General features: G+C 39.9%; 1 protein-coding gene across 2 annotated transcripts in view; it reads left to right on the top strand.

Annotated features, from left to right (window-relative positions):
• Positions 1 to 15,991, top strand: part of GDPD5 (glycerophosphodiester phosphodiesterase domain containing 5) — a 1,733,766-nt gene that overhangs the window by 1,163,382 nt on the left and 554,393 nt on the right. For both annotated transcript variants that reach the window (XM_044071140.1, XM_044071141.1), the window contains one exon: positions 1,225 to 1,284. In XM_044071140.1, the coding sequence (XP_043927075.1) occupies positions 1,225 to 1,284 (60 nt within the window). The remainder of the gene's footprint in view (positions 1 to 1,224; positions 1,285 to 15,991) is intronic.

The following is a 15,991-nucleotide window of genomic DNA, read 5'->3' as shown; positions in this document are numbered from 1 at the left end:
TCTGCTTATCAGTCCTCCTAACAGATATTATAAACAGCTTTGGGAGTGTTCCCATATATATAATGGAACAGTAATCAAGAAAGACCTAGTCCAGTCGTGTAAGTCAGAACATAACATGACAGTAGATGTCTGATTAGATCACTGTTGCAGTATTGGCTCCCTCCCCCCTTTGTTTTTCTTTTCATATGTTTTTCTTTTCTTTTGGCTGGGGTGAATCATCTCCACCTTTTACCCTTCCATTGCTATTTTGTTATTTTCACACTCTTCCTTCTGCTCCCCAGTTTTTGTTTTCCTGGTATGGGGCAAGAAGGACCTGAGAATTATAATGCCTGCATGTCTATTTTGTACCATTTAGCATGTTCACTCTTTTGACATATGTCTGGTGTACATTTTGAGAGAAAAGTAACCAACCTTTGGTGTATTGGCCAGATGTACAGTTCTTCCTTCAAAGGATATCCTGTATGTAAGCAGTGATTGAATTGGGTATCTGCTGTTATGTTAAGTTCTTACAGAGACTACTGTGCCTTTGGAACATACTCCCTATCCATGTGAAGCAAAGTTCCTAAGTAATCCAATTCAAGTGCAACTTGGACAATTGGATGGGAAAATGGAAATTCATCCCTGGATTGGCACCTGTCTCTCTAATGGACATAGGTAACCTGTAAATGGTTCATCTCCCAAACCTCTGTTTACAGTTATCAAGAGTACTGGAACTTGTCAGAGATTTGGGATGTATGGCTAGGTTTAAAAAGGCCCTTGTGGTCGTTATCCTAGTAAACACCTATTAACTGTGCTTTCTGTACATTTGACTTCTAGCCTTAATGGTCTATGTTTTTACCTGTTTTCATTGGAGGCAGTGGCATTATGCCACATCACTCTGGGGCAACAAAAATTAAAAAGGCATGCTTATTGCAGTGAGGACAAGACACTTTGCACTCCATGACATGGAGGCTTTACCACCCATGCCCCCCAGTTACCACATGTACCATCTCCAAGGTTATGCAAACTTACAGAAAGTATATATAGAAGAAATGTATATCTGAGTTGGCTCAAGCTAGAATACACAGAGAAGCATTCAGCTGCAAGCAGCCTGTGAGCAGCTGGAACATGAGCAGGCAAAAGACTGCCTTGAGGTATAGTTTTTGGCACATGAGCTACTATTGATTTAAATGATGGATGCAGTTGAAACTTAATCATTTATGTTCACTTTTATTTTCATTGCAGGTACTAGCACTCTGCCACATAACTGTGGGACAGCAAATGAATTTACACTGGCTCCATAAGGTAAGAGACTGTTCTTAAAACTGTATTAACCTGGAAAAATAGAATTATAGACAAAGCAATCACACATTATAAACATTAATTTAAGAAGTATGAGAAAGCAGTTATTTTTATTCATTTTTATAAATTTGTGTTAACCAGGAGAGCCCACTGGGACCAAAGTGCCTATTTTCAGGGGATGCCCAAGAGCACTGTCTGATTAAGTGGCTTGGTCAGGGTTATACAGTAGGCAAATGGAAGCTGTGGGAAATTAAGCATTGGACTATAGTAAGTAGCTTTGTAACACCTGTTAGCCTTAATTTTGTAGCTAACTGCCAATCAGATGTTTTTCCATTTCAGAGGTGACTGTGGGAAGTCATGAATTCTCGTATTGCAATTTAGACTGATCACAATTGTGCTGAAGTCAGCAAATAGTGCTACAAGTAATGTAGTACATTAAAAGAGTTGTGCATGTCTTTAGATGTCTTAGATTCATAGGAGTTTATTGGCTAGCAGCCCTAGAGCCTTTACAAGCCTAGACATGTTAATCCCAAGTTTCCCCATTTGCTCTTTTAGGGTAGTTCGCAGAACGGATATATGAACAGAGCAGGTTTGTGGTCCACACTGGTTAACCCTGTCCATGAGGGACATGGGTGCCACCCCAGGGGTGAATTTGCAGTCTCCCATCCAGTTATCTAGTTTGCTTTTAAATAGGGTCAGAGAGGGGGTCTGTTTTACATGACTAGGACGTATGATCCAGAGAACTGGCAGTCTCTTGGAGACCTATCTGTCTGTGCAGCATGTTCTGTTAATGTCATAAGCTAGGTTGAGATCCCTAGAGTGATTGACACTTATGCCATTTGACTTGCGGATGTGCAGCATTTCTGTTAGGCAGGGTTGGAGATTGCCTTATAAGCCAGGCACAAGTCACCTCTCAGCAGCCTATAAGATACAGAATAAAGTGACAGAGCTTTCAGTTTCAGCCTGTCCAGTAGGACATGGTTTGGAGTCCCTATATTTTCTTGTGAGAAACCTCTGAGAATTTTCCAGCTGCTGCAGGTGTCTGGTAAGGTGCATGCAAAACTGTGCATTATACTCTCTTAGTGGTCTGATGAGGGTCGAGTACAGTGGAGTTGTAACATCCCCTGAACTGGATTCTGTGCCCTTGCTTATCAGGTGCACTGCATAGAAGACTTTCCTTACCACTGTTGAAACTTGATGGTCAAAGTTCAGATTTCTGTCAACCTGTGTTCCCAAGTCTAACTCCACTGGGTTGGAACTCGGGGGGGGGGGGGGTCAATATTGTAATTTGTAGGGAATTCCATTTTACTAAAGGGAATAAAAATGCATTTTTTTGCATTTAGTTTTACACCATGGCTTTGGCACCAATCATTTCTTTGTGTTAGCCCTTCTTGTAATTTGTTGATATCATCTGGGTTTCTCCCAGTTTAAAATCATAAGCAAACTTGGTGAGCCAAAGGCTCTCTACCTTGGCCTGGACTTCTGAGAAATAGATGCCAAACAGTAAGGGGCCCGGCACAGACCCCTTTGGTACTCCACTGCCGATGGGTCTACTGGTGGAGGTGGTCACCAGTTTTGACAGTGTGTGTTCCATCAGTGAGACAGTTGGCTACCCATTTAGTAAAGTAAGGGTTACTCCCTTTCTGGGAAAATTTCTCAACAATCCCAGAGTGGGGAATTGTTGAAAGCCTTGGAAAGGTCGAGATAGGCTATTTTTGCTGTCTTACCTTCGTCCATTTCTTTGGTGACATTCTCAAAGAAGTCCACCAGGTTTAATAAGTATGATTTACCCTTAAAGCCAAACTGGGTTGGGTCCAGTGTTTAGAGGTCTCCTATGTCTTTGTTGATAATGTCCATGATGATTCTTTCCATGGCCTAGCAGATGAGGCTGGTTAGACTTATGGGTCTGTAGTTCCGAAGTTGAGTTGATGGCTCCCCTTTGTGCAGGGGGATTACTGTTATTTTTCTCCATTCTGCAGGAACATAGCCAGTTGTCAAGCTATGATTAATGAGAATGCCAAGTAGGTCCACTAGGTCTTGTTTTTAGATTATTTAGTAAACAACTTGGAATATTATCTGGCCCCATTGAAGCTGTGTTTTTGCCCTTGGCGAATGCAGAGATGACCTTTTCTCTATAGCTACTAGGCAGAGGGCTGAGGTCAAGTATGCTTTGGGATATGGTAGGTGGGGATAGGGGATGAAGTTTGCACTGAGTCTGTCAGCTAGCAGATTGGTGATATCTTCTGATGTAGTATGAGTGATCCCATCCAGTTCGGCACATAGCTGGGCATTCTCTTTTAGACTTTGGACATAGTTAAAGAATACCTTATAATTATCCTTAGCTAGGGATGCGATTTGAGTTTCATAATTTGCTTTAAAAGACTACAAGATTTCTGATTTTCTTGTGTAGGCTTAGGTGGGAACTCTTCCCCTGCATAGTAATATCTCTTTTGCCTTTGGACAACAGTTTCTTCTGCTTGTTATATAATCTGTTTATAAAGTCTACCATGGTGGGTTTTTACAGAAAGACCTGTTTTTGATCCAATCGGATACAGCAGAGTTTATACAGTCGCTTAAGTGTTTGTACAGGGGATTTGCACACACTTCTGCATAGTGATCATTGATGTCTGCGATTGCGTGTGGTATGAAGCTTTTTTGTACCATCAGTCAGTAGGCCGTAGTTAGCTTTGGTAAAGTTTTTTATAAATTTTGTTCCTTTGATGGTGTCAGTTCCAGTAGGTACTTCAAACAAGACTGATTTGTGGTCTAACATAACGCGAGCATATTGTGCATGGAGAAGTACAGTGACCACCTCCATATTGGTGAGTACTATGTCAAGAACATAGTCTGCACCCCCTCTAGGGGCTCGAATCTGTTCCAGAGCATTTGTCTTACAGTCCAGGAACCTCTGGGCGAGCATGTTTTTGCTTGTGTATTCCCCCAGTCTATGGAAGGATAATTGAAATCTCCCATGACTAAGGTGTTGGGCTGTATGGCAAGGGATTCCAGTAAATCGAGGTAGGTGGTGTGCTTATCCTGGTTCATGGTGGGGGATCTGTAGCTAGCAATGATTTGGTGTAGTGCTTTCCCAGTAGTTAATTGGACATGGAGTAGTTTGAGGGAGTCAAGCTGTTTGACCAGTCTCAAAGTGCATTTGTTTTTAATGAAAATGGATGCACCTCCACGTTTGGGTCCTTCACGTTCATTTTGACGTCTGAAAGTGTGAAAGGCATTGCAGCCTTGCATGGCTGAGGTGCTCTCAGCGGCCTTGAACCATGCCTTGATAACTGCACAGATGTCAGCATCCTCTAAGGTGAGGAGTGCTTCCAGGGAGTGCAGTTTCATGTTTAAACTCCTAACGTTAAGCAGCACAACCCTGAGTTTGTCACAATTAAATTTTGTTACATTGGAAAATTTGTTGTTTTGACATTGCCTAAAAAAGGCACTTTGGGGGAGGCAAGGGCCTTTGCCAGTATCCAAAAGCCTAGGGGGGAGACAGATGCAGACCATCTCTAGCAAAGCAGCGAGGTCTGTTTACCATATCCTCCCAGACTGACAGATACTGGATCCCCCTGGACTGACTATTTGTAGTATATATATATATGTAGCACAGCAGGGTACCTCTGTGTTTGAGTATCTCCATCAAAAGTGGTATTTCTTCAAATATGGCTACAAATGAAATGCTTTCTTATTCGAGACAGAATATTATTATTATTGTATCCATTCTATATATTTTGTGAAGGATTCCACCTCTCCGGCATCTTTCCATGTAGTTTTACATAATGCAGTTATGTTAGCATGTTTGTAACTTTCTGCCTTCATTAATTATAAATTTAAATCAAAGAAGAAATGAAACAGTATCACAAAACAGATGAACCAAAATCAATTAAACTCAAAAGCAACATAATTATTAGAAACAGCACATCTTTATTTAAGAAAGATAAAAACATAGCTAGTCAGAATTCAGCATCAATTAAATGTAATTAAGGTCAACTTTTATCTATAGGTAACTATTTTTGGAGTGCTTGTTTTTTCTGCTCTAGTATTGAAAAGGAGCTTATCTTAGCTTTTATAAGTTACTTTGACTATTGCAGATTTTACTTTTCTCTTGGTTAATTCTAGTTTCCCCTATTCCTGCCATATCTGTTTTTCAGAAGGGTCTCATTTCCTGGATGATATATGTTCTGACTTCCAGTACTTTAGCCATTAAAAGTTCAAGAGGGGCAATTTCAGAAAAGCTAAAATGTTACTACTACATGACCCTCCCCAGTATAATGCACGTGCTAGCATTCCTAATTGATAATTCGTGTATTCTGCTTTGTGAAATAATTCTAGGAGGACAGAACAGGATGTGTTGCTCATAGTATAGTACTTGAAAATGTCACCGAATGGCACAGGGAGAGACTGGTGCTTTAAATGACAACAGCTTCTTGGACAGTGCTAGGAGACATCAGTCACAGTTGGAGGAAAAACAGCATGTGGGTATCCGACTGGCTATAGATGAGGGGAATATGTGAGCTGTTGCTATGGGAGTTTCACCAGCTATCTGTCTGAACAGGATAAGATTTCATTCTTGTCAGAAATTATTTCTTTTTAAATCCTTGGCACCATATCTAAATGCCAAATAGTGTATTTTGGTATGTGTGAGGGCCTGTATTCTTAATAAAGACAGATATGACACAACTCTGTTTCAGGGTAAGATGATTTTGAAACATGAAATTATATATACACATGTATATTTGGGGAGATAAAAGAAACTAACCCACTACTTGATTCTAGCCCTTTTCTTACAAATTTCTGTTAATTATGTTGTGTGTGGTTATCCGTAAGTAAAGTATTAAATATTAATGGATGACAGAGGGCAACACTAATTAACTCTATACTGTCTTGGCTGGTGCAGAATTGAGTATTGCTTCTTGGATTTCTGTTTGGTTTGGATTGTCTTGTTGCTATCCAGCTTTGATCAACTTGAATTAGTCATGACATAGCTAGATTTTAATCAACAATATTAGGAATTTTAGTTAATACAACTCTGTATATACTGCTGTGACACGTGTGAGCAACCACTAGGTAACAGGCTTGTCTGATTTTTATATTACAAACTAAAACTGAGTCTTGCCTAGTCAATAAAACATCAAATTCATAAATTGACTGATAACAATGTGCATTAATAAATTTATATGTAGTTATATAGGGGTACTTGATACTTCAAATCTCTGACAGACCATTGAATGGACAGATTGTCAAGTCATATGATCAAACATTCAGTTTCCATCGGAAAAAAAAAAATAGTCCAAACAAAACAACACCCACATACAGAAAATAAAAAATGCTTTTGTAGGGGGGGCAAGGCCCCCTGCACCCCCCCTATATCCCCTGTTAATTATTTATACCAATTTCGAGATTGCACTACAGTGGGGAGAAGAGCAAATTTCCTAATTCCTACTGTAACGCAATCTTAGTCAGAACGGTTCGACATACTGAATTTTCAATCATATGGTTTAGATCATATGACTTTCAGCAATGTCCATTCGATCGTTTGCTAGGAACCCGATACTTCTTGTAATGTTCAGTTCCTAAAATCTAAAGGTACAGATTGCTGTTTAATGGCAGAATGTTCTGCTAGTGAATGCAATAAGAACTGACTAAGTAACAGAACTACTCAAAATATTGTACATAGTCCTGTGTAATAGGTCATGCAATTCCAGTACTGTTTTATTTTGTGCTGTGACTTTGTCAAATTAGGCAAAACTGTTCCACTTCCCATCCTTACCTTGGCAGCAGACTTGTATATTACCTCAGACCAGCTGATGATTTTTATTTATCTGAAATGTTTTAACTCCCATTTTCAAGGGAGACCCACATAAAACAAATGTATATACAAATGCGTAAGCACCAGTAGAGCAGTCTACATCATCAGGAAATAAGTAGTTAAAATGAAATAACTAGTTAAACAAATAAGAACACAGGTGATTATAACAGGCTGCTTTAGAGTGCCTGCAAAGGGCATAGAGAATTTAACACCAGGTACTGTTGACATACACATCAGCACTATAGACTACCACTTTTCCATTTCCCCAGTGTTCTACCAAGACAGTAACACAAGAAAATCATAGCTATAATTTTAGTTCAGAGACAGGGAGTGGACACTTGTCCTTGCCTTAGCTATATGGGTTTTTCTCTTGTCACAGTTATAACAGCTGACCACCTTCCAAAACTTTAGGGCTCATTCTACATGCTCAAACTGTGAAACAACTCAAGCTGAGCTGACTAAAAGATAGGTTTGGGCATGAAGCCATTCAGAGCTTTCCTGCCAACAGAGAAAAGGAGGCTGAGCCCTGAAAGACAGTACTATGAGCAACAAAAAAATTAATGTTCACACCCTGGCATAAAAAGCACACCAGAAAATGGGTCTATATTAGAAGATCGAATGTTTAGATGATCAAACACCTAAACAACAATCTTCTACTATCGAAAGCAAAAAACGACAAACGGACGTTTTAACACAGGGAAAGATTTCCCTAGGCCATTGGCTGGATTTTGCCATTTCCATACTGTTGAGCAATCTCGGAGTTGGTATATTTAGTTATTGGGGGTAGGTGGGTGTGAGGGGTGAAGCCCCCTACTTAGTTTGGATGTAAAGTTTTTTGTTTTTTTTTTCAACTGGCCGATGTGCGGGGGCGGTGGGGGGTTCGATATTCTTAGGTTTGATATTAGAAGATCGATGTTTAGGTATTCGATCACCTGATCTAATATAGACCCCAGAAAACAAGGGGGTGGAAGGAGGGAGTGGATACTGCAGCAATGATCATTCGTGCATCTACTGTTACAATAAGTTCAGCTTACACAACTGTACTGTGTTCATCATACTGATCACTGCTACAGTAACCTTAGCTATATGGGTAGATTACCATAGCTTACTACATTTGAGAGTTGGAATTAGAAGAGTCCAGGAGCCCCTGTAGAATGGTCTTAGCAAAGTTTGATCTGATTTGTAAAAGTATGTATAGAGGACCAAGTAGCAGCTTCTAGAATCCAACCATTTACAAAAAGCCATAGATGAAGCCAATGATCTGGTAGAGTGGGCTTTGACCCTCCCTGGAATAGATTTGTTATGGTGAGTTTAACAAACTGTAATAACCTTCAACACCCATGTAGAAATAAACTATTGATCTGAACACTTAAGGTTTTGTGTATCTGGATCATGTTATCATTTCTCTGCCTTTCCCTTTGGACTATCTACTGCACCAAGACAAAGTTCACAAAGTGTCTAGCTCTAGATATCGCTCAGGCTACAGAGTATCCACACTTTTCCATGTTTAGATGACTTGTTTATCTTTGCAGAATCTTTTTCAAAGTATCTGGAATCTCTGTTTTGGGTGAGGGATCTCTTACACAAACTGGGACTTCAAGAGAACATTCAAAAATCTTTCTTGACTTTCTCACACAGGGTTGTCTTCCTGGGATGTCGACCAGAGACCTCTATTCAAAGACCTTTAATTCCACAGGAAAAAAGATATTTATTTAGATGTATTTGAGGTTTTCCACTTTGGTCACTGTGAGGGAATACCTCAGGATTGTGTGTGTCATGGCATCTGTAATTCTTATGATACCCCTGGCAAGAATCCACATGGGAAAGATACAGTGGTATCAGACATTTCTTTGGTCCCAGAATCACTACCCTTTATGTTTTCAAATCCTGGTGCTGGGGTTGGTCAGAAAAGGGATCTTTTGGTGGAGACCACAAATATCCTTCCTTCCCCCTCCCTGCTCCAAAGCAGTCAGTTACCACAGAAGCTTTGGATTCTGCTTGGGGAGTAGTTTCATGAGGGATAAAAGTGCAGGGAGTGGGGATACCAAAGATAGACACAAGCACATAAATATTAACAACATGCTTGTCCTGATCAAGATACTCAACTCTGTGAACAGTCTTTGGTCCCTGGGACCTCTTCAGGTGTTTACAGACAATACCACAGTCATGTGATACATCAGCTAGGTCATACCCTCTTTGCAGATTTGCCGTGATAGCTTGGTATGTAGCTTCACAGCACAATCTCACTCTGCAGGCATCCTGAATTCCATCAGAGCAAAATTGTGTGGAAGACAATTTGAGCAGGACCAGGGCAGACCTTCATGAGTGAAAACTAGATCAGTGGGGCTTCCAAGATTTAATCCATCTGTGAGGAGTTCCTTAACCAGACCCCTCTGCCTCCTCTTTGAACAGTCAACTGGCAAGATTCTGTTTCAGAACTCCATGAAAAAAGGCCTGGAAGACAGACAACTTTTCTTTGGGCACGACCATTCCTGTATGCCTTTCCACTAATATCCAGTGTACTTCTGAAGATTCAGAAGAATCCCCCAAGATCATTGTGATGATTTCCCCTCTGGCACAGGCAACTGTGGTTTTCCCTTCTTTTGGAAATGGCAAGGAGTAGTTACCACAAGCTTCCACACAGACTGGATCTACTCACACAAGAGCAAGGGTGTTTGACACACCCTGACATCAGTCATCTTCAGTTGACTGCCTGGATGATAGGGTCTTAATTCGTTTTAGCCATCTTTTTACTGAGGATGTTCATCAGGTACTAATGGAGGCAAGAAAGTCTGCTATTAGAAAAATCATATGTTAGCAAATGGAAAGGGTTTTCTAGTTAATGCATCAATATAAGCAGCACTCATTCAGGACTAATTCTCTGGTTTTACGATATTTGCGAGTTACTATCCTATGGCCTTTCTTATTCATCTATCAAGGTATATTTGTTGGCCATTTCAGCATGTCTGCCCAGGGATCCTCCTTTTTCAAGCCAGTCTCCTGTCAAAATGTTCTTGAAAGGGATTTTGCATAAGAGGCCTCCAGGAAAACCAGAGGCTCTTCCTTGGGATCTTAATTGTGTTACAGAAGATGAGACTTGCTCAGTTTGAACCAGCTAAACTGGCTGACTTACAGTTCTTAATATGGTAAACAGTTTTACTGATTGCTCTGACCTCAGCAAGAAGTGTATTTGAGTTGCAAGCTCTTGTGTTGTCAGCCATATGTCAGTTTCCCTAGGAACAGGGTTTCTTTGAGAAATAATCCTTCTTTTTTGGCTAAAGTGGCATCCAAGTTTACTTTAAGCCAAACTATTCCATCACACCATTTTCTTTCCTGAACCTAAAAATGCGGTACTTCTGTACCTTGTATGTCCACAGAAAAGTCTGGCACTATCATGACAGAACTATTTTTTTCAGAGCTTTAGATCAAATGTTTATTTCCTGAGAAGGTAGGAAGAAGGTGTGACAATGTGAGGTAGTACCAGCTATGCCAGAGAGAGTAGGGCATTGGTTGTAACATATGCCAGCGTAGCTATCTTCAGTTTTGCATAGAATTGTGTAATTTATATATCAAACTGGTTTGTGCAGGTGCTTATGTGTTAAAAATGTATTTGTAAAGTGGCTTGTGTTAAAAAAAAAATGTACTAACAGTGAGTCCTGCTGGACAAAAAAAAAACACCTGTATGTCACACAGTATTGTAACTGTTGAAATGAATATATTGTAACAGAGGATACTGGAAGAGAAGAGGTTAATCTTAGTCCAGCTAACTTTGAAAAATAGTCTTAAAGTAAATTACCTGGTTTAGGCATTAAAGATTGTGTGTTATAGTTGTGACTGCAGCCAGAGATGAAATCTCTGTGAGAATCCTGGCTTAGTAGCTCTGTAGGAAGAGTGGAAGTGTTAAAATTGTTTTACAGCTTCCAGATGCTGTAACATTGTTTAGCAAAGCTGTGTGTGTGTGTGTGTGTGTGTGTGTGTGTATTGTGACACACACATGCTAGATTCTGGTTCAGTTTCTAGCAAAGGGGGTATTGTGGGGACCTGAGTCAGGTGACCAAATGTGATTCTATAGCCCTCATTAAAATGATATTTAGATATTAGTGAAGAGATGTGATAGTGACACTGAGCACTCTGTTATTGGAACATGACTAGACTACTCACCCACATCATAATGCCTTGCATGTAGTAAGTAACTTAACTAGGGAACAGTAATTATTTAATCAGTCAGGAAAATATAGTGCGATTAGTTAAGTATTGTTTTTCTGTATCTGTGTGAATCTATCCATCTGTGTTATTTTTAAAATTTCCTGTGATTGAAACTCTGGTGTTTGTTGTACATAGGTATTCAGTATTTTTATGTTCTCCTATTTATTATTAAATATATTTAAACTTTTCATTGTGGCTGGTCTTTTAGAGAATATTTTAACCTTTGAGAGTACTTATATTTATTTGGTGAAACTGGCCGCTAATGAAAGCCTTGCTGGTTGATCAACCTTACTATTGGTATTTGTATTAATTTCACTCAGTATAATTGGGTACCCTGGTAAGAGCCTTAGAATAGCTAGCTTAGTAGGTGTTCTTGTGGCAGTGTAGCTACCTTATAGCCTGGGAAGAGATTGTTGAGCTAGTGAGTCTGTCACAGCTTTTCCAAGGGGGATGGGTGTGTGTGTGAAAATCAAATCTCAGTGCGTGTGTGTCAGCTACTTGGAACAGGGACACAGAACATTGATTTCACAGAGAGGGTGGTGGAGCACTTGGCTTGGAACACCTGGCTAAGGACTTGACTCCATATCAGTGGAGAGTCGTATTTGGGGCCTTGAAAGAGAGAGGGAGAAACAGCCCCAGGACTGGAGTGTGCTCCCTGTGTGCTCTTAAGGGAAATTGTACTTGGGGCAGAGAGCTGCATCTGGAAATACTGTATGCATCCATTTTTGTTGCAAGTGAACATCCCTCACCTTGATCACTGACCCAGAAGAGGGATGTCAGAAGGGGAAACTTGTATCAAAATGGACTATTTCCAAGACATTGTCTGTCTATTACCTTTTGTTATACTCACCATAACAAATCTATTCCAGGTATGGTCAAGGCCCATTATACCAGGGCCTTGGCTTCATCTATGGCTTTTTGGAAAAGGTTGAATTCTTATAAGTTGCTATTTGGTCTTCTGTACATACTTTTACAAAGCACTGTAAGTGTGATTCCTTCTCTAGGTCAAGATCAAGCCATTCTCCAGGGGCTCCTGAACTCTTCTTCCACCTCCCAAATGTAGTTGGCTATGGTAACCTACCCATATAGCTAAGCCTACTGCAGTAGTGTTCAATATGATGAACATAGTACAGTAAGTTGAACTTGCCCTAATAGTAGATGTTCAAATTATCCCTGCTGCAGTATTCACTCCATCTATCCATCTGCCTTGTTGTTTGGTGAGCTGTTTATGCCAATGTGTGGACATTTATTTTTTTTTTTTGTTCCTCGCATTTGCTTTTCAGGGCTCAGCCTCTCACCCTTCTCTGTGTTAGCAGGAAAGCTCTGAAGGACTTTGTATTCAAATTTATCTTTTAGACAGCTCAGTTCGAGCTGCTTGACAGTTTGGGTACGTGGATGGTGTCCCGAAGCTTTGTAAGTGAATTGGCCGTTATATCTTTGGCCAGATATATCCCATATAGTTAAGGCTACTGCTGTACTTTCTCTTGTTCCATTCCTGGCTGGCATCTCTACTGTACAGAATCTACATGCCATCCTTTTGTCATGTGAGTTTTTTCTGGGGCCCCGTATTCCTGTTGCATCCCAATAGCATGATTCTTCAGATTACAGATAGGTGCAAGTATGATGCAAAAGTGAATGTATCTGCATGTACTGACATCCCTTTCAGAATTTGTTTTTGTCTTACATATGCTACCTGTTGGGATAGACTCTTGTTCCCTTTACAGACTTTAGGAGTGTAAAGCAATTATCAGAAAATGAAAAGATCCAAACTGACCTTACCTCTCAGCAGATGTCAATCCCAAGTCTTGACCTATAAGTTTTTTTTCATTTTGCCACTAGCTGCCATGTTAATAACTTACTAATTGCTAGACCTAGACTGACACTTGATTAAAATGTTCTGATTATTGCACTAGAATATACACATACAGTATTAGTGGCCAGCTCTGCAGGAAGTATATATAGGTTATAGACCACAGTAAATATAATTTGCTTGTTTGCAAGTAGTGCCTCAGAAGACAACATAATTGTGTTACTCCTCAGAGAGTGAAGTGGCTACTAGTGCACATCTGAGGCAGATTTTTAATGAGGCTTCTAATCTGTGAAATAGTGCATCTGAGCCTTTGCAGATGTTTTCAGTGGACAATTGCAGTTAGGCCAGTAATAGGAATGCTGAGTTTAGGTTACTCAGATTCATCATTTTTGGCAGAGCTGCCTCATATGCAAGGTGTCTGGGCATAATCAGAAGATCCCGGTCATTAGTTTAGTACTGGCATTCAGAAATGAGTCTGATATGGCATTTGCAGTTAGAAATTAAGCTTTTCAGTGCTTAGTGTGTGGTATTTAGCTGCAGCAAGCAATTTTTTTTTCTGTCTTCAACTTAAAGTTGAAAGGGAGACTGAGAAATGCCACTGGGTGCAGAATAGCTACCTAGGGTTTTGATCTCTCGTCTTCCTACAATGGTCTCTAGTTTTGACCTTCCATAGTCATTTCTGCCTATGCACTTAAACTTTGAAACTCTTCCTGCTGTGGTTAATTAAATGTAAAGTTTAATGTCATTTAAAGGCAAACTCAAATCATTTGCTGTGCAAGGAGGCAACATTTGAATATATGTAAGCAGTTACTTGGTTCATTCAAAATAAAGCTTCACTGAGTTATTTGTCAGGCTGAAGATAATGTCTACTAAACAAATGCATTATAAAGTTTATTTTTTTATTTATTTATTTTTTGCAAGAAGTTGTTACCTAATACTTGTAATCTTACATAGTTATGTTTTTATTAAATGTTATTCTGAGCAGGTTTCTAATTGAAAATGGGCCCTAGTGGTCCATTTCATAATGGGCATTGTCTGTTCATCTGTAAATAAAATAAAGTGATGTCTTACACTCACAACCTATAAATATGAAGCTCAGTCTTTGCTTTGCCCTGCAGTGTTATAAACAGTACACATGAACTTTAGGCCTGGGTGGGCTGTAGGAGGTTCAAGTGTAATGAAGGTTGTGGCTTTTTTCACTCTGATAGGTTACATATAGACATGGCGGTAGTACTGCATTTTTTTTTTTTTTTAAATTATAATGTCAAACTCAAGATTGCAGTTATGCAGCCTCCAGTGTTATCTTGCAAGTATAAGATATTGATTAACATAACAAGCAATGGCACCAAGATCCTTATCTTTGGAAGTATCTGTCTGGTTTCAGGGAGTCCACCTTGTGTCCACCTAATATCATAAAAATGTTAAGTACTAACATGAGATAAGAAGCCAGTACAAGTTGATTATAATTGACTAAATCCTTTTAAACCATAATTTGCTATCCCAAATGCTAGTGAGTGCTATCAACAAATCATCTCCCACTTAAGAGAGTAAGTCCTCAGAAATGCTGCAGTTTTAATGAAATTGTCTCTAAAATTTTTTTATTATAATAAAATATGCAGTTACTGCTGATGTGTCTAATGGCCTTAGCCTTTCTTTGTGTGGTTAGGTCAGAATTCATAGTAAATACATGGTACCTCCAGTAGTACCATGCCATGCATGAATGAAACCCTAGGTGTTCTTTGCTTAGATTACTTTTGTAGTATTCTTGAGTATTGGGATTTAGCCGCAGGTGTTACTCCTCATCTTGTAGAATTTTTGCTTTTATACAGCAGATATCCTCCAGCTGTGACACCAGAATTCCCCCAGAAATTTCTTGCTACAGTTCACTGCTTCTGCATAATGGTACTGGTTTGAGAGTACTTACCATCTTCTTGGTTAGTCTGGCATGCTTCTAAGCTTATGAGTCAGATATATACTTTGTTACAGAACCTTTTCTTCTTTCACTTATTGAACCGTGTTTGTTGCTACTGTTTTATTTTGTGTGCTGTGGGATGTTAACCTCGTATCTAGTTGCAAAAATGGAAGGGAAGGCAGATTCCCCATAAAGATTTCCACTGCTGCTGCTTTTTCTATTTGGTTTCTGGCTACAACATCCAGGAGTGCATTGTTTGTTAGGGATTTTACCCTAAGAAACATACAGAGTAGACAGCTTTCCCTACAGCACTGAATAGATTGGAAGAGACTCAAGTTATTCATTTGGTCTACTTTGGCATCCATAAGATCATAGTCGATCAGTGGACATCCCTTTGAAGAAAAAATTTAAAGGAGAGGGCTGAAAGGGGCAGAGAAGATATGGTTAAGTCTTCCACTATCTTGATTCAGTCTGAGGGTGCCTTTTGCAGCCCCCCAGACTGAACACCTACTCCTCTAAAGGCCTTTGGTGCTTCTTTGCACTGGTGTGTCAGACCAGACTGACAGACAGGAGTGAGTTTGCTTTCAGTGACATCCAGTCCCAGACACAAATGGCAAGCTCATTTTATTGTTTCTGAAGAAAGACAACAGGATTCCCAAGGTGACGCATATTTCATTTCCACCGCCAGACGTTTGGTTCTCGGGAATCAGGTGCGTCTGCTACTTTCCCTCCTATTCCCTGAACCGTACCACTGGCCCAGGGGTTACTGAAGGCCATACTGAACTAGCATCTAGGAAAAGGACTCTGTATCTGGGGACGCGTCTGCTAAAGATGCAAGTGGGACCATTTTCTTACTAAGGCAGTGGGCTTCCAGGAGTGTGTACACATGTGCGCGTGTGTGTGTGTGTGTGGGGGGGTATAAATTTACTCTTCTCAAATGCCTTCCCCAGTTTATGATACAAACACAGAG

This window comes from Protopterus annectens, chromosome 5.part0 (genome assembly GCF_019279795.1).
Source record: "Protopterus annectens isolate FY-2018-M chromosome 5.part0, PAN1.0, whole genome shotgun sequence".
In the NCBI taxonomy this organism is placed as follows: domain Eukaryota; kingdom Metazoa; phylum Chordata; order Ceratodontiformes; family Protopteridae; genus Protopterus; species Protopterus annectens.
This window is presented reverse-complemented; position numbering and strand designations above follow the sequence as displayed.